Here is an 18,641-nt window from a genome sequence, read left to right as displayed (position 1 = left end):
TATTGTAATAATTTTTCTATAATTGCTGTGACTTTGTCGGGTGTCTTGAGCTGGCGGTCTCAGGAGAGGTAGCGTATGAATTTCTGAAACAAGTAAGAGCTGGCATTCCTGCACTTCTGTAAGGGTCCGTTCTCCAGTCCCATAGCAGAACTTTAAAAAATGAAGCTCCTCCACTTGGGGGGCGGTTGTATGGCCACATATACCTCTTTCTTTGACTTCCTGAAGCTGATGCAATTAAAATTGTGCTGCAGTAAATTAGCTCAAGCTCTTAGGGGAAGGGGGGCTAACATTTAAAAACTCATGGTCAAAATCCTTACTTTTCAGTTTTTTAATAAACAGCCCCTAAAAAAAGCTCCAGCACGTGCTGCTTGTCCAAAGAAGGGGCGCATGAATGGCTTGATGCCCCCAAAGGTCTCATGGGAAGTCTTGGTTTGAAGCTGCATCTGAACAGGCGTGGGTGGCAGGAATTTGGCATCTGGATATAGAAAGGAGAGGGCCGCAAAGGTCTCCCCTGTGCCTAATGCAGATGTTGTGTGGCCGCTCTTCCTTTCTGATACAGCTGTGTTGGTGTCTGACTAAGATCCGAGTCAGGCTTCTGCTATGCTGATGTTGCAAAATAAGGCTGGGATGTGCCTTGTTCTCCACTGGGTTGGCTTCTGTTTTTGCTTGGATGCTTAAGCCAAAAGACGGTTGCTGGTTGGAGGGAAGTGCAGAGGGGTAAAGCAGGGGGCGGCCCGGCTCAATGGCATCCCTTCCGCATGCACTCTCAGCTTTGAAGATGGCATTGCCTTGGCAGAGCATGAGGGCGTGCAGAGCATGGTGCCTCGACCCACTGGTGCTAATTGACTTTTTATCTCAGGCCAGAGGAGCCCCCTGTGGTCTCTAAGGACAAGCCTATTCTGAGGCGTTTTGAGTAAGTCCAGATGTGTATGCGCTTCCCCAGTATTCCTGGTGAGCATGGGGTCTCTCCAGAAGACCTGCACATGCACGTACGCTTGCTCGCTTATCTCAGAACTCTACATTGGGCTGTCCAGGGATTTAGGTCCAGAACTTTCCTTGAACAAGTGACCATTCTTTACCTGAAGAGCACAGTTTCTGTCAAGTCGTGAGTGCAAAGAATTAGGAAGCTTCTGCTGCAGATCTCTCTGTTGTTCTCAAGGGCTCAAGAAGCGCTTGATGGAGGGAGAAGGACACTTTGTACAATGTAGCTTGAGCATCGGTGGCGAATGCAGGCAAAAAGATTCCCTTGCCCTCCAGATCTGGGTTTCTGTTTTTAGGGGTTTGGTTTTGTTTTTGTGGTCCATATGAAGCTAGCCGAAGGCTTTGCCTTCTTCCATCCCTTTGCCTTTAACTCTTCTCTGCTACTCAAAAGCCCATTCCTGTGGCCATGTTCTCTTAGGTGCAAGATTTTTTTTGCTTCACTTAAACCCTGCCTTTCTTCCCAGTGGAGACCCAAAGCAGCTTATGTTGTTTTCCACTCCTCCGTTTTATCCTCACACCAACCTTGTGAGGTAGGTTAGAGTGAGTGGGTGTGGTTGAGGTCAAGGGTGTGAGTGTCCTAAGGACACCCAGCAAGCCTCCACAGCAGAGTGGCGATTTGAACCAACGTCTCTCAGATCCCATTCCAAGCTCTAACCCTGAGTGCCAAGAATAAGGACCCATGGTGGCTTTTATAATTTTCCTCTCCTCTATTTTTGTCTTTACAACAAACCTGTGAGGTAAGTTAGTCTGGCAGTGTGCAACTGGCCCAGGGTCACCCAGTCAACATCCATAGCAGAGCAGATAGACCACAGGTGTCAAACTCGCAGCCCTCCAGATGTTATGGACTACAGTTCCCATCATCCCCTGCCAGCATGAGTTTGACACCTATGTTCTAGACCAACACTCTTACCATTACACCACATTGGCTCTCAAAGGATCTTCCATGGAGGGGTGTGTGTGTGCGCGCAGAGGGAGCTTTTGCCCTGTTATGCATTCTTGGTGTGGCTTTTCTCTCTGACAGATGAGCTGTATGCTCAGAGATGGTTACAGTGGTGTGTTGTGGATTGTTGTGACAAGTCCAGTCTACGCACACTGTATGTGCTGTAGTGTTACAGTAGGTCGCTGTCTCCCAGTCCTCAGTGAGGTGGGCTTTCTCTTCTCTTGCAGAGCTCGCTTCTTGGAAAACCTCGCTGCCTCCCAGAAAGAGAAGTTGTATGCGATATCCCGGGGGCGAGCAGAGGTCCTGGCAGAGGCAACACCAGTCGCTGAGCAAGTTAGCCCAGGTAACAAAGTGAGGGGGCAACTATCCTTTCTTGGGAGGAGAGCAAATGATTCCATGCTTGTATATCCCAGACCTGGTTGGGGGCTTGCAACTGTTTCCCTCCTACTGAGAATGTCCTGTTTCGAATCCCAGCTGTTTCTTTCCTAGCCCTATCTGGGGAACCTAACCTCACTTCTCGCTCTTTGCACTTAGGAAGGTTGGCTGAAGGGCAGAATGGAACTGTCAGTGCGACAGAGCCTGTCTCTATGTTGGGCAGCATTGACAGTGTGGGCACTGCCTCGAATGCATTGGACAATGGTATCCATGGCACCCACCCCCTTGGCCTTGATTCCATCCCAAGTCTGGGCCCCAGACTTGTCCTGCCTGGCGAAGCCACAGAAGCCTCCAGTGGTGTTGTGTCTGAGAAAAAGTTTATGCTGGATATGTTGTTCTCCAAGACCCCGACAGAATTGGGGAGGACGCTTCTGGCCCCTGTAGAGGACCATCCGGCAGAAACCTGGAACAAGCTAAGCCTGGATGAAGGCGGGAGCTGTCCAGGCAAGAGGACGGAGGCATCCTTGAACTCGCAGACCCGACAATTACGGGCCCAGTTCAGCATTGATGCGGAAGCCAACTTGCAGAGTCTAGAGAGTACCCTTATGGCTCCCTTCAAAAAAGACGTGGAAGTCATTTGTCGGGAACCAAGCCCAAAGCTGCTAAAAATCAGAGATCTGGACTTCTCGGACTTGGGCAGGGAAGAAGATTTTGATGTACTAGAAACTGAAATGGAGAGTGTGACATCTGGTGTACCTGACCGCTGTACTGCTACAACTGCTCATGGTGTTCTGGTTCCTCCCCCTCCCCCTCCCTTACCTGGCTGTCCCCCTCCTCCTCCTCCCCCTCCCCCTCCCCTACCTGGCTGTCCCCCTCCTCCCCCTCCTCCACCTGGCTGTCCCCCTCCTGGCTTGCACAGTTCCTCCACTGGAGATGCTCATCGTCCTGCTAAGAAGAAGACAGTTAAGCTTTTCTGGAGGGAGTTGAAAAACGTGGACAGCTCACCAGGGAGAGGCAGATTTGGGCAGGCAACTCTGTGGGCATCCCTGGAGAAGGTTGAAGTTGATACAGCCAAGCTGGAACATCTGTTTGAGTCCAAGGCAAAGGATGTGCTTTCCTCTAAGGTAGGTTTCTTGGATGTCACCTGTCACATCAGTTTTGTATTCCTCTGGGCTTCTCCAGCCCTCAAGACTTAACCTATGTGAGACAACAACATTCCTCACAGTGACATACAGGAAGAGCTTCTTGGCATGCAGAAGGTTGCAGGTTCAGTACTCAGTGTCTCCAGTTAAAAGGATCACATAAGAAGTGAAGGGAAAGAGCTATACATAAGGATTTAGACAGCCACTGCCAAACAAAGTAGGCAAGACTGACCTCCAAGCCATTATCATAGGTTGCTTTAAGCTGTGCTACTAGCTCAAAGGAACCTCTGTGTTTAGAGACAGACAACACAGAACCCAGTGCCATGAGGTAACATCAGAGGGAAGGCTTTGGCCTCTGTGTCCTGTTCGTTGGCCTTCCAGAGGCAGAGCTACCAGGGAGTGGGGTGAGGGACACGTTGCACTGGGTGCACAAAAATCGCCTCCTGCCCCCCCTCGCTCCCCCCCACTCTTACCTTAGTGAAACAGTGCAGACTGGAGAAGTTGCCTGTTCCCTTCAGGCTGAAAATGGCCTGGTGGGAACTACACTTCCCAAGAGACCTTGTGAGCCCCAGGCCTCATGGAAAGTATAGTTCCAACCAGGCCGTTTTCAGCCTGAAGGAACACAGGCCACTTTTCCAGAGACTGAAGCTAAAATGTATAGAGACTCAGAACAACCTGGAGTGCGCACCAGGTGCACTGAGGCCCAGCTATATTTCTGCTTCCAGGGCAACTGATTTACCATTCTGAGAAATTAGATGAACTGCTGGTCTGATCCAGCAGGGCTGCTGGTGCGGTATGTTGTCTGCATGAAAATCTAAAGTGGTACTGCCAGCCAGTGTAGACAATACTTTCCTTGGTAGACCAAGGGCCTGAATTCGTATAAGACAGCTTCGTGTGTGTTTACTGAACACTGCTTCATAAATGACTATGAACTTAAAATTGTATAGGGGGCAAAAAGGATTTTTCTACAAAATTAGATCTTCCAACGCATTCAGAGGCATCTACGATCATATGATGCTGACTTGTACTGAGCTTCCTACCTCCGTTGTGTTTGTTCCCAACTACAAGCAACTCTAGGCTTTCAAGCTCCTTGTGACCCTTTATGCCTGCTGGGCTGTGAATCTGGGGGTTTGTTGCATACAAAACATGTGGTCCCTCACTAAGCCATTGCAGCTCTTTCCAGAAGCCAAAGAAAGTTTTTGTCATGGTTCTCTGATCTGCGTTGTTCTTGTTTTCTGTGGCCCACCTGGGCCTTGGAGAAAGATTTCTCTCTCTTCAATGGGGTAATCTGTACACTGAAGCAGAAACCTCTTGGGGATGAAGAGAAGAAGAAGAGTTTGGATTTATACCCCCTTTCTCTCCTGTTAAGAGACTCAAAGAGGCTTACAGTCTCCCTTCCCTTCCCGCCCACCCACCACCAACAAACATCCTGTGTGGTGAGTGGGGCTGAGAGAGCTCCAAAAAGCTGTGACTAGCCCAAGGTCACCCAGCTGGCATGTGCTGGAGTGCACAGGCCAATCTAGTTCCCCAGATAAGCCTCCACAGCTCAAGTGGCAGAGCGGGGAATCAAACCCGGATCTCCAGATTGGAGTTCACCTGCTCTTAACCACTATGCCACTGCTAATGTGTTATAATGACCTGGTTCCAGAATGCCAGTGCATTGTTACAGCAAGGTTTAAAAGGGGATTTTTTTTCCCCTCGGGTGCCGATTGCCAGATAGTCTGATCTTGGATATCTCTATTTGGCTTGCATGATATAATCGATAAAGTATTTGGACTTGGAGCAGGGAGGATCTTCATTCAGTTTCCCACTCACTCGTGAAACTCGCTGGAAGACCTTTGGAAGTTATTCATCTCTCTCTGCCTATCAGAGGAAGACTGGAAGGATGAACATTGCTCTGACTTCCTCCACTTTATCCCCTTAACACAGGGGTGTCCAACTCTGGCGCTTCAGATGTTCATGGACTACAATTTCCATCAGCCCCTGCTGGCATGGCCTGATGGGAATTGTAGTCCATGAACATCTGAAGCGCCGGAGTTGGACACCCCTGCCTTAACAACTACCCAATGAAATGCGTTTGGCTGAGAGAGGTTGATCTGAAGTCACTTATAGTGGGTGTGGCTTCCAACCTGTGTCTCCCATATTTTAGTCTGACACACTAAGCATTACACCACCCTGGCTCACCTGTGCCATCCAAGTTCTGGGGAGAGAAGATGGGGGTATAAATGCAGTGCAGTTGTGTGTATCCTTTGGATTGCAACCTCCTTTCTTCCCACCCCAAGAAAGCTGTCGATGGGAAGAAAGTCATCGTGATCTTGGACCCCAAGAGAAGCAATGCCATCAACATCGGCTTGACGGTTCTACCTCCCGCTTACATCATCAAGACAGCCATTCTCAACTTTGACGAGTTTGCAATTACTAAGGAAGGGATTGAGGTGAGGGTGGCTTGCCGGGCTTGCTTCCTTCAGGCCGTCGGGCAAATTGGGCCAGGCGGCCAAGCTTCCCATCCCCCTCACACGCAGGACCCTTGACCTTCAAGGGCCGAAAAGCACTGCCCTGACATTTCTGGCCTCTTCTTCTTCTAGAAAATTGCAACCATGGTCCCCACGGAGGAAGAGAAGCAGAGGATTCAGGAAGCCCAGCTGGCCAATCCTGATGTCCCTCTGGGCTCCGCAGAGCAGTTCCTTCTCACCCTTTCCTCAATCTCGGAACTCGCTGCCCGACTCCAGCTGTGGGCTTTTAAGTTGGACTACGAGACTATGGAGCAGGTATGCCATTCAGCACACGCCCTGGTGACTGGGCCAGTCCCACAGGGCTTTGCCTACTGAAGGGGCGGAGGCAATCCCCACACACAGCCAGGCAGCCTTGAAAGAACGTTTGTGTTTTCGATAGAGAGGCCCGTTGCTGATGTTCCAGTCTTGAAGTACATGCACTCCGTACAGAGTTACGCATGACGGGGACAATCTTCCCTTTGGTTTCCCCTTTTGAACCCAGCTTCAGGGCCTGCTGTGGTAGATTCAGATTCAGAGACCTTTGTTAGGCATATACAACATAGGGACAAAGAATATAAGTAAATCCAGTAAAGAACAGTGTGAGCAATGTGAACAGAAGCCAAGGGAACCTAATTCAAAATGCACTGGAGAAATTTGGCTACAGTTTCAGTTATTTCAGCCTCAGGATTGTTGAGCAAAAAAAGTCATTTTTGCATTGGTTGGAAGGTCCTAGAACTTGACCGAGGTTAAGGCAGAGAAATCGGGCCTAAAGCTGTTGTACTTAGGGCAGAAGAGCAGGATGTGTTCAAGGGAGTCAATGTAAGAACGGCAGAAAGAACAGTGTCGATCATGCCGAGGGATGTTTGATAACCGGCCTTGAAGTAGTGAAGATGGAAAAGAATTGCATCTTGCTCTTGAAAATGCCCATCTGAGTTTGTGATTAAAAAGTTGGTTCAGATAACGGGCAACACAGAGCTTCCGGGGAATAATCCCAAAGTACAAGGATGAGCAGGATCTCTGAGCCTTGCTCAAAAGGTATTGGTATTCCTGCTCAAATAGTTTATTTTTTTAATTGCCTGCTGTGGTATAAAATGCATTTAAGGGCCTTTTAAAGGGACAAGCAAGGGTGTTCCCCAAAGAATTCCCTTTCCAATGGCAGTGGGTAAATGATTCCCTGTCCCAAAGGTTTCAGAGGGTATTGTCTGGCATTGTCTTGGTGTTGCTTTTCTTTAGGAAATTGCTGAACCTCTGTTTGACTTGAAGCTTGGGATGGAGCAGCTGGCCAAGAACCAGACCTTCAAGCACATTCTTGCCACTCTGCTAGCCATGGGCAACTTCTTGAATGGATCTAAGGTGAGGCGTGCAGAAAAGTGGGGGGAGATCACAGGGGGAAGGAAACCGGCTGAATGGAGGAATTCTGGAAGGCAGCCTGTTCCAGTGCCAGAGCACTGAAGTGACTGAAGGAGAGTCCTCCTCTTCTCTTCTCCACTTGGTAACCAATCAGTCTACATCTGGGACTGGAGTCAGAATGTCTCGATCCCGCAATGAGTAGGCCAAAGCCTGCCACAAATAGTTTTGCATGAGTAAGCAAGGAAACCCTGTCGTTGGCTCGGTGTCTGCCTGGGCTAGATCCCAAAAGGTCACTTCTTTACGAACATGTCACAACTTGTCCGTCCCTTGCCTAATGATCGCCTTTTCAACTTGCATCTGTTCTCAAGGAAAGTCACATTTGAAAGCATGTGCTGGGTGAGAGGTGACCTCTCCAGATGTTTAAGGAAGGTGACTTGTTGAGTGTTGTTGATTTAAAGCATGGGTTGACAGCTGTTGAACTTTCTATGTGTTTACATTATCGATTGCCCTTTCTTGCCGAGACTCAAGGCGGGTCACGTAGTGTAAGGCAGTGCAATCAAATAGCACAAGCAATGCAATAGGACTATTATCACAAAAATTAGGAACAGTACAAAAAAAAGAAAGTATCAGACATGATGTGGCGTAAACAGTGCAAAGATGGAATTGCAAAAGTTAAAAAAAGCTATATAAAGGACAAGAGGCTACATACAATAAACAGCAGAATAGACTCCAATCTTGCCTCCATGCCCTGCATTCCTTTATACTGCACCCTTATTTCCTTTATAGAACTGTTCTTATCCCCTTGTATGCAGAGTGGAGGAATGTTTATTGACTTATTTGATATATACTCCATTTTTCTCTGCCTTGGCAACCCAAAATAGCTTAACATCATTCCTCTGTTCTCTATTTTATTCTCACAACAACCTTGTGAGGTTGATCAGGCTGAGTGTATGTGACTGGCTCAGGGTCACCCAGCAAGTTTCCATTGCAGAACTGGGATACAAAATAGAACCGTCCAGATCCTAGTCCTGTGCTAACCATTATGCCAAATGGGCTCCCTGTGCTCCCATTTCTAGCAGAAGCAAAGCAGTGGACTTTCACCATCAGTTCAAACATGCACTGCTCTGCTGTCTTGCGTGGAAGGGAGCTGACTACTGTTTGGGGTTTCAGACTCAAGGGTTTGAGCTGAGCTACCTGGCTAAGGTGTCAGAGGTGAAGGACACGGTGCACCGGCAGACCCTGCTACACCACCTGTGCCACAACGTGGTGGAAAAATTCCCAGATTCGACTGACCTCTACTCTGAGATTGCTGCCATCACACGCTCTGCCAAGGTAAGGTGTGGCTTTTTCTTCTTTGCATTCCCGTGGACCAAGACTGCCTCTCAAACCAGTTCTGTGCACTACTGGCAGCAGGTTTTTGGGATGGCTAATCAGACTTTTTGCTGTTTCTCTCAGGTTGACTTTGATGCGCTCGCAGAAAGTCTAGTCCAGTTAGAGCAGCGGTGCAAAGCATCATGGGATAGCTTGAAGGCTGTTGCAAAGCATGAAACGAAGCCTGCCTTGAAGACCAAGCTACTGGACTTCCTACAGGCCAGCACCCAGAAGATCATCATCCTCAAGGTTGTCCACCGGCGGGTGTTGAACAGGTCTGTGTGCCTCTCGCAAGACGCGTGTGACCTCCAGCCTGTAGCCTCTTGATTGTGGCTCTGTTCCTTTTGTTTTGCTGCAGACCAAGTGGGAACTTGGTGCATCAAGAATAGCCTCAATACATTTTAATGGTATTTTTGACAATGAGGTCTAGTTTTTAGGCCATCAGAAAAGTTCCAGGTGGGAATCAAAGGGGGACTGGGAGGCAGGCGCAGTAGCAAACAAGAAGCTAAGCATTGTAGACTGAAACTTTACTTAATTATGCTAACTTTTTACCATGCTCAGTTTTAGAATCCAGAATGATGTTATGGACTAGAATTCAAGGGACCTGGGTTCAGGTTCCCAGTCTATCATGGTAGGTTGCTGGGTGACCTACGCCTTTCACTCTCTCAGAATAACCTACCTTGCTGGGTTGTTGTGAGGAAACAACTGAGGAGAGCAGCGCTGTGAGCAACTCTGAGTCCCCGTTGGTGGGAAAGGTAGAATATAAACAGCTAAATGAAATATCTTCTTAAATACTTTACTGGAAGGTACCCACTGAAGATTCAGTTTTGGATTCCTTTGGAAAATAGGTCAGGGTGTTTTGTGCATGGAAATTTTGCATCTTGAAATAGCTCCCTATATTTTAATTACGTGGAGAAGAACCTGTTGAAGGAGGCTTTTACAATTAAAGCTGCAATTTTTGTCTAATTAACTATGATCAGTAGCAAATGCAGATATAGTTGAGTGACAGTATCTGCAATAATAGGAATCAGCAGTGCTAATAGTGCACCTCCCTGCCTCTGATTCCTCATTGAAGATATCATACCTCATGCTGCTGCCTGTTCACGACAAGAGTAACTCTTGACTTGCTTTGTGAGTGGCTTTGGAAATAGTGAAGAAAGTGTCTGCCAACTACAACAATTCCTGGGATTCAGAAATGAGCCCGTTGAAAGCTTTGTCTGCATCTAGAGAAGCATTAGACATCATTGTCATGACAATTCGCATTCTTCCTTTTCCTTAAATGAATACACTTTGATCTGCCTGGTTCAATCTTTGCTTACATAGTTTGCCATTGAGCACATTCAACTTTTTGCCAGTTCATTGATGAATATATGACAGTTCAGTCCGCAGATGGGGGTAGATGGGCGGCAGCCAGGCCCAGCACCCAGGCCCAGCCACCTCCAAGAGGTTTGCGGAGGCATGGCAAGAAAAAAGAAAACCTTGGGAGTGAGCTGAATGGCCCCATCCTGCCCAGTGGGCTTTGCCAACCTTTTTGGCAGCATGTCTACACCAGCAAAAAAAAAAAAGGGGGCGGGGGGTCAGCTTCGCTCCTGGGAACACCTCCATCAGCACTGGTGTGGCTTCCAGCACCAGAAGAAGAGGAGTTTTGGATATGTACCCACCATTCCTCTCCTGTAAGGAGACTCAAAGGGTGCTGTGTGGTTTCCGGGCTGTATGGCCGTGTTCTAGCAGCCTTCTCTCCTGATGTTTCACCTGCATCTGTGGCTGGCATCTTCAGAGGATCAGATCCTCTGAAGATGCCAGCCACAGATGCAGGCAAAACGTCAGGAGAGAATGCTGCTAGAACACGGCCACACAGCCCGGAAACCACACAGCACCCCAGTGATTCCGGCCGTGAAAGCCTTCGACAATAGACTCAAAGGGGTTTACAATCCCCTTTTCCTCCCCCCCCCCCCACAACAACACCCTGTGACTTTGTTTTGCAGTCACTTCAGCCCAAGAGTTATGTTACCCCCTCTTCTCAATATGTTGTTTCTTCATAGCTTTTCAACATGGGTCCCTTCCACACATGCAGAATAAGGCACATTCAATCCACTTTCACAATTGCTTGAAAGTGGAATTTCTATTCCGCACAGTAAAATCCAGCTTCAAAGTGCATTGGAACGTGCATTATTCTTCACGTGCGGAAGGGGCCATGGTCTCAAAATATAATCTTGTAATGGCCTAATGTGTCAATCGACACATTTTGACTGACAACTGTAAGTGCAGTGGGCTCTAAAGCAGTACAACTGCCTGCGTTCACACCTAAATGTTGGAAATTTTAGCTTGGCCTCTTGAGCAAGATCCACCAGAGTGCTAACTCCCTGACACAACCACTGTTTATATATTACGGTTTTATTCCACCTTCCTTCAAGAAATAAATAAGAATAACATATATGCTCTGTCCGTCTTTTACCTTCCTCACAACCGTCCTGTGAGGTGTAATTCAAGAGAGGCACCATCATCATCTCCTCTTTGATTTTTATCCATCTTTGGAGGTAGGTTAGCCTTAGAGAGAGAGGCTGACTGAAGGTCCCTTGGTGAGCAAGATATGAATCCAGGGCTCCTGTGTCCTGCTATAGCAATTTCCTCCTGTACTACGCTGGCTGACTTGGGGTGTGTGGGTGGGAGGATCATAACAAACAGCCCTACTCATGGAATCCTTTTTTTTCCACGTAGATTTCACTCCTTCCTCCTTTACCTGGGTTATGACGCACATAGGGTGCGGGATGTGAAGGTTACTGGATTCTGCCAAACCCTCCGGGAGTTTGCCCTGGAATACCGCACATGCCAAGAGAGAGTTCTCCAGCAGAGGAAGAAACGAGCAGCATACCGGGAGAGGAACAAAACCCGCGGCAGAATGATCACGGAGGTAACTCGGCATGGCGTCCCCATCTTTTCCCTCTTTTCCTGGTCCAACTTGATTTTCTTATCCATGCTAAGGCCTCTTAATATGCTCTCTGCTTCAGTGGCGCAGATATAATGGGGACATCCGGGGACAAACGCCCCAGTGCCCCCCAGTGAGTCACATGGGTAGGGGTGGAAAATTGCCCCCACACTTCTGGTAAGTGGGTGTGGGGGTGGCGTAGCTACCATGGGATGCAGGGGTGTGAGGAGGGGGTGCGTAGCTACCAGGGGGACACAGGGGGCGCCATTTTGCCCCACTTCGCCTCTGCTCTGCTTTCCCTGATGTGGCCTTGGGTCCTGCACACCAGAAATGAAGTGTGGGAAGCCAACATCCTTCCAAGGGTAGCTGGCTTTTGCAGACTCCATGCACAGTTCCTGCCCGTATGAATCTTACCTGCCAGTGTAATGGTCGCTGGTAAGGTTTGGCAAGGACAAGTGTGTGTGAGAATGGTGGAGGCACCTGTGAAAATGACCACTCAGATTCTGTTCCTGATGAAATTTCTCTGCTTGCAGATGGAGAAATTTGCCAGTGTTAGCAAGCCAGAAGAAAGCCCTGCACCAGCTGTACTGTCAGCAAGTCCAGAGCCAAAGGCAGAAGCAGGCCACGAAACTATGACCAGTGTGCTCATCTCCCCTATAGAACTATCTGGTCGCCGCAGTCGGCCCAGCAGAGGTAAGGGAGAAGGTTCTTGGGGAAACCATTATGCTATCTTGGACATCCTTTCCTCTTTCCTGTGATCCATGCACAGTTGCGATGGTCCACCTGCAGGGGGCATCACTCCATGCTTGGGAAAACAATAGAAGGGATTTTCTTGCCATGTCAAAGAGGGAGCAAACTTGTTTTCTGCACGGAGTAATGGATTCAAGGTGCAGGAAAAGAGATTCCCCCTAAACATTAGGAAGAACTTTCTGACCGTCGGGGCTGTTCAGCAGTGGAATTCACTGCCTCGGAGAGCGGTGGAGTCTCCTTCTTTGGAGGTTTTTAAACAGAGGCTGGATGAACATATGTCAGGAGTGCTTTGATTGTGTGTTCCTGCATGGCAGGGGGTTGGACTTGATGACCCTGGTGGTCTCTTCCAACTCTATGATTCTTGATAACCTTCCCACCTCTTCTTCTGGAGACTTGCCAAAGCTCAGCCTTTTCCAAAAGCCATTCCCAAATGTGTTAAGCTGCTTTTATACCTTTGAGTAATTGGCAAAGGAGTCATCATGAGCCACCATTTGGGGCTTGAAAGGGAGATGGGCTGTTGCTTGTATGTGAGCAGTCAGGGGCTTACCCCAGATTTTGATCTCAAAATGAACACTAAGGTTGGTCCCCCTCCCCCCCCCCCAGTTCTTTTCTTGGCTTTTATTTGGTCTGGTACCTTCTCATTTCACCCGAGTTTACTCCTGGATCACATAAATAAACCCATATTGTCCTCCTTGAAATGAGATCTTGTGTAAACGGACCATAGAAATGGGGAGTTGAGATTTTCTGAGGTTGGGACCGTTACAATCCTCAGACAGTACAGTTTTTGTTCTAGGTGTTGGAAAGCACACCCCTCCCAGTGCTCTCCCTCCCCAGGATGATGTGTCCGGCTCCCCCGAAGATGCCTCAGAGGAGATCATGGATAAGCTTACCTGGTGAGAAGTCGGTCCGCGCTGAGCACCCTACGACTTCCCGGCCGCTGGGAAAGGAGCGCATAAAGCGTTCCCGGGTGCCGGTAAGAGGAGATCTTATGGTAGCTTGTCGCTTTAAGGTGATCACAGATGCTGAGACAAACCAGATTCTCAACTAACGATAAACTGAATTCTGCAACTAGTAGTACCAGTAAAGCTGAATCAATCTGCTTTGCATAGTTCTAGTGTCGTTGATCCAAGAGTTATGGCCCTGCCGGTGTCCAGAAATCATGTTCAGCTGCCCCTGATCCCTCTGAGACTGCATGGCCCACACGCTTTCAAACGTCTCTGTCATGAGGGCTAGAAACTTGCCTTAAAGCTTGGATTGTCATGAACAGAGTTTCTTTGCCCAGCACTCTGTGTGGATATTGTACATCCCCCCCCCAGTTTATTCCCCAGCCTCACCTCAGTCCTTTTCCCTATCTTACCTGTCTTCTTTCCTTGTCTTCCACTGCCAAGCTCTTGGCTGCTGAAGTCGGGTAGAGCAGCTGTCCAGCTGTCGGTGTTCTTATCTTTGGCAGAGGCAGGCATGCTTCAGCCTTTCGCAGTCAACAAATGAGGGTGCTGGTTCCTGTGTTGGGGGGTGAGGACAATGTCAATCCCCTTCTGGATCAAGAACTTCAGTCCCTTGGCTGTTAGGGATGAGACCCAATCAGAACATCTGGGCTTACCTTGTAAGGGTTGCTGCAGTTTACTGAAGCCTAGTGGCACCTTACAGACCAGCCCATGCTCTGATTCCACGGCCAGATTCACAACAGGGTCTTGTTTTCTGCCCCCTTACCCCTTCTCCTGTTTGTTTTCTTAGTGAGGCGCACCCTGAAGAATGGCCTAAGCGATGAGCTGGTGCAAATGACAGGGGCCTAGCTCGAGCGGCTGGAGTGGCACAATGTGCGAAGGGCAGACCCCGCAACCCTGGAGGACCCTCTGATTCAGGATGCTGGCTGAGTAGCCTGACGGCTGGAGGGAAGGCAAGACCCGCCACATCACGCAGCAGTTGCCAGGAGTATGACCTGCCTGAATTGTGCCTTAAGGATCCTGCCAGTGTGTGCCACTGCTTGTGTTACTCCATCCAAACCTATCCCTCTACCTTGGTTGATGGACAGAACCAGGTGGACTTTTTCAAGGAAGGGGTGCTCTCCCTGGTTGAAAACAGTATTATATTTTGTGTATCTTGCATGTGTTTGGACCCCTGGTCTGGATGCAAGATCCAGGATCTGTGTTGCTCAAGAATTTGAGAAGTCATTGGTTTGAGAGTTCGGTGGCACGAAATAAATCAGATGACCTCTTACTTTCTCTCTGTTGCCCCCTGGTCTTTCTTCCAGTGCAGTGATTAAATTCTCTCCAGCCTCTTCTTGTCTGCTTATGTTGTGGCTCCACATTACAAGCCCCACGCAGAATCTCTGGTTCTTCAAAAGGTGCATTTGGAAACTTTGGAAATTGCTTTTTCAACCCTGGTTTGCTGGGGACAAAGATGTTTGCGGGCCTCATTCTTAATAGAGTATTGGCACATGCTAGAAGAAGGGGCCCAAAATAGGCATTACCGGGGAGCTAAAAGCTCTGTGACACCTTCCCATTTCTGTTTTCGAGAGAAATGGGATGCCTGGATCTTCCGGTTGCTATATGGATGTATGCCTCCGAGTTGTACATTCTTGTACAAGGGGGGCTCCAAAATGCTGGGGTTTTGGGGGAGGGGTTAAATCTACACAGTTCAGCCTGTACTAGTGTTCAAAATGAGAAATCCAAAAGAAAAGTTGTCACTGTTCAGCCTAATCGTCACCTTGTGAATTCAGAGCGGCAAGCAAAGGGCAGAAGGCAAGCAAAATTTAAGCATGGCCCGTGACCTCCTCAACCTGCTTTGCTCTGTGTTGCCTGCAGGGGGCGGTGAAGGCCTAGCACCAGCTAAGATAGCCTCATTTTCCCATCAGTCTGCAATGCTTGTAGTACATCTTTCTGGTGTCCATAGAAAACGGACAATTGAAGCACATTCCACAGACAGTTTTGAGTAATTTTGAATGATAGCAACAAGTGCCCTCTTCACAAATTGCCGCTACATTTGTGTGTGGTGCAGTTCTTGGCTCAGCTGAAATGTTGGTGCCAATTCAAAGGAAAGTTTGACGCAGCTCCAGCAAATTAGCAGCATTGCTCAAGGAAAGAGGGTGTTTATGCTTCCCTACTAAAAAGTAAGAATTTTATTATTCCATAAACAGTGTTGGCAAAGTCGTCTTCTGAAATAGCCAAGGTAATCTTAGCAAGATTCTTACAATTTCCCTCGAAAGTCCAAAATGAAGCCAACAAGAATACTGTGAATCTGAAAAAATACCACCAAATACATAAAAAAGATCAATTATTCATTAAGAAGGAGATGCATAGCTTTATAAGTCAGTTTTTTAAAGCATTTTAAAGAAATGGTAAAAGCTATTCCCCTGTGAAATAATGGCTCCTTTTCTGCCACACTTCTAATGAAACTTGAAGCCTTCCTTTACCAAAGTAACTCTCCTTTCAGTGGAAAAGCCGCTTAAGTTAGAGGAATGCTCCTAGGCTGGAATATGTTCCTCCAGCCAAGGAAGAATATGTCAGTATATCACAACAACTATACTAAGTGCTCCGGGAAACAATCTTATGTAACCAGACAGTTTATACTGCTTTAGTGTTCCAAAAGGTACATGTTGACATAATGGCCCACAGGTAATTATGTTCTATCCTCTTCTTCAAATGCCTCACTTCCTCTTTGTAGCAGGTCACAGCATTCAACTGTTTCCAAAATTATACCTTAATTGCACATTCATAGGTATGTGCTACCTGGAGACAAATCATGACCTAATACGTAAAAGAAACATAAGAACATTAAAAACACTGCTAGATGCTACCTATGGCTGGTCTAGCATCCTGTTTCCTCATAATGGTCAGCTTGGGGTACACATGAAGCGACATTTACTGAGTCAGACGATTAGACTATCAAGGTCTGTATTATCTGGTCTGACTAGCTCTCCAGGGTCTCAGGGTCACATCACCTGGCACCTGATCTTTTTAACGGGAGATGATAAGGATTGTATGAGAAGCAGATATTTTGTCACTGAATCATCCCCTTAGCTGCCTTCTGCAGCCAAACCAAGTTCAATATTGTCTTCTTGGGGGTTTCAGGTATTTTCCATCACCTTCTACCTGTTTCTTTCAACCAGAGATGCCAGGAATTGAACCTGTGAAACGCTGTGCTGCTGAAACTTGGTCCCACCCCAATGATGCTTGTGAAAGGCTTACTGCAAGTATGGCTGTTTCCATATGACTTGCTGGCCCAGGAGAGTAGTTTTACTTACAGTGGCCTTGTGAAGAAAAGTGGAATTGAGGCTTCAGGATAAACTAGGAACTTGTGCATTTTCCAGTAAAAGGCATATAATCTTGGGTTTCGATAGAAGCTGGTGAATTCCATGACTAGATCCATATTCTGTGACTTGCTGGCCAAAGATTACTGCTTTCTTTAGCCACAGGCTGCTCTCCAGCTATTTCTTGGTCTCATTCACACTTGTGCTTTACTACTTTGGGGTACATTTTGGGTACATGGAGTGCTTCCTCCTGAGCTGTTAGACATAGACACATCTGACAACCTGTAATTTTGCTGGTTTTTAATGGTCCAGGCGGGAACCTTCTTGCTTTCCTAGAAACAAGACTGCTTCCGCCACACATAACTGCAGTTGACAGACATTCTTGAATAGTCTGAACAAATACAAGGTGGGAAAGTCCAATGCTGTTCCCCTGGAATATTGAAGGGCTATGGGCCTCCCCGCCCCCATCAGTGTGACAATAGTATGATATAGCTACAAGGTAAGACTTTATGGTACAGACATCTATTAGTCTGAAATGGGGTGAGTTTTGAGGCATTTCAGATATGTTTCTTTAGGTTGATATGTAAGAAGGCTCTTCCTGAGCTCTGGCTTGAATTCCTGGGCTTGTTTAACTGGTGGTGAAAAATACCATCAAGTTCGCAGCTAAAGGAGATTCTACAGGGTTTTTAAGGCAAGTTGCTGACACAGGTGGTTCACCGTTGCCTGACTCTGCATAGTAACCCTGGACTTCCTTGGTGATCTCCTATCCAAATACTAACCAGGGCTGACTCTGCTTAGCTTCCTAGATCTAATGAGATTGGGTTATCCTGGGCCATTCAGGGTTGGTTGACTACAAAGGATTATTTTAAGTTTACTGAAGCGACCATCCAAACTTTGTCACCAGCCCAAAAGAAGTAACTCTTAACCACCATCTTCTCAATACCAAGCATCTTGCTCCTTTCCAAAACTGCTACCAGCCTGGTCCTATGTGTGCACTGTTTGAAAGTTAGTTTCGCCAGTGTCTAACCCAGAGATGTCCAACTCTGGTGCTTTGGATGTTCATGGACTACAATTCCCATCAGCTCTAAAAACTGAGTGAGTGGGCAACAGTTTGAACACTCACATTAACACATACAAAACTGCCTTCTGCAGAATCAGACCATTTGTCTATCAAGATCAATATTGTCTACTGAAACTGCCAGGGAGCCAGAGTCAGACAGAGGTCTTTTGCATTACCTGCTACTTGGTCCTTTTACCTGCAGATGCCAGAGTAAAAGGCCCAAAAGGGTCAAAGGACCAGGGTAACAGGACCAAAAGGATCTTGGGACCATTAGCGTGAAAACCAGATGATCTATCACTGAGCCACAGCCCCTCCCTGGTGAACAAACGTTTAGTTTAAATGCACATTGATGAGCTCTGAATCAGCGGGTCTCGGAGTTGACTAGAACTGGAGTCCAACATCATTTCAAAGACTCAAAGTGTACCCTGACTAGCTTCCTTAGAGCTAGCTTCAGCTGATGTACAGAAGTGTAAATCTCACAGTCCCAACTCATATACACGACAGAAAGAATAGAATCTTTATTGGCCAAGTGTGATTGGACACACAAGGAATTTGTCTCCGGTGCATATGCTCTCAGTGTACATAAAAGAAAAATACATTTGTCAAGAATCATAACGTACAGCACTTAATGATTGTCATACAGGTCTAGTAAGCAATCAGGAAACAATCAATAGTAATGAAAACATAAAATGTAAAATGATAAAATAAAATAAAATAAAATGTCAGCACAGGCTATAGTCATACAGTCACAAGTGGGAGGAGATGGGTAATAGGAATGATGAAAAAAGTAGTGCAGTAATTATATAATAAGTATATAATAAATAGTTTAACATTATCGAGGGAATTATTTGTTTAACAGAGTGATGGCATTCGGGAAAAAACTGTTCTTATGTCTAGTTGTCTTGGTGTGCAGTGCTCTGTAGCGACGTTTAGAGGGTAAGAGTTGAAACAGTTTATGTCCAGGATGCGAGGGGTCAGTAAATATTTTCACAGCCCTTTTTTTGA

The 18,641-nt window shown here is 47.2% G+C and overlaps 1 protein-coding gene across 2 annotated transcripts in view; it reads left to right on the top strand.

Annotated features, from left to right (window-relative positions):
- The window catches only part of FHOD1 (formin homology 2 domain containing 1), a 64,404-nt gene extending 49,855 nt beyond the window's left edge, over nucleotides 1-14,549 (top strand). For both annotated transcript variants that reach the window (XM_048515927.1, XM_048515926.1), the window contains exons 12-21: nucleotides 2,149-2,264; nucleotides 2,456-3,420; nucleotides 5,721-5,873; nucleotides 6,024-6,206; nucleotides 7,164-7,283; nucleotides 8,451-8,612; nucleotides 8,736-8,926; nucleotides 11,370-11,562; nucleotides 12,111-12,270; nucleotides 13,121-14,549. In XM_048515927.1, the coding sequence (XP_048371884.1) occupies nucleotides 2,149-2,264; nucleotides 2,456-3,420; nucleotides 5,721-5,873; nucleotides 6,024-6,206; nucleotides 7,164-7,283; nucleotides 8,451-8,612; nucleotides 8,736-8,926; nucleotides 11,370-11,562; nucleotides 12,111-12,270; nucleotides 13,121-13,224 (2,347 nt within the window). In that variant the 3' untranslated portion in view covers nucleotides 13,225-14,549. The remainder of the gene's footprint in view (nucleotides 1-2,148; nucleotides 2,265-2,455; nucleotides 3,421-5,720; nucleotides 5,874-6,023; nucleotides 6,207-7,163; nucleotides 7,284-8,450; nucleotides 8,613-8,735; nucleotides 8,927-11,369; nucleotides 11,563-12,110; nucleotides 12,271-13,120) is intronic.
- The last annotated feature ends 4,092 nt before the right edge of the window (nucleotides 14,550-18,641 follow it).

This window comes from Sphaerodactylus townsendi, linkage group LG14 (assembly GCF_021028975.2).
Source record: "Sphaerodactylus townsendi isolate TG3544 linkage group LG14, MPM_Stown_v2.3, whole genome shotgun sequence".
Classification (NCBI taxonomy): Eukaryota; Metazoa; Chordata; class Lepidosauria; order Squamata; family Sphaerodactylidae; genus Sphaerodactylus; species Sphaerodactylus townsendi.
Note: the sequence above shows the minus strand (reverse complement) of the source record. Positions and strands in the feature narration are given on the sequence as shown.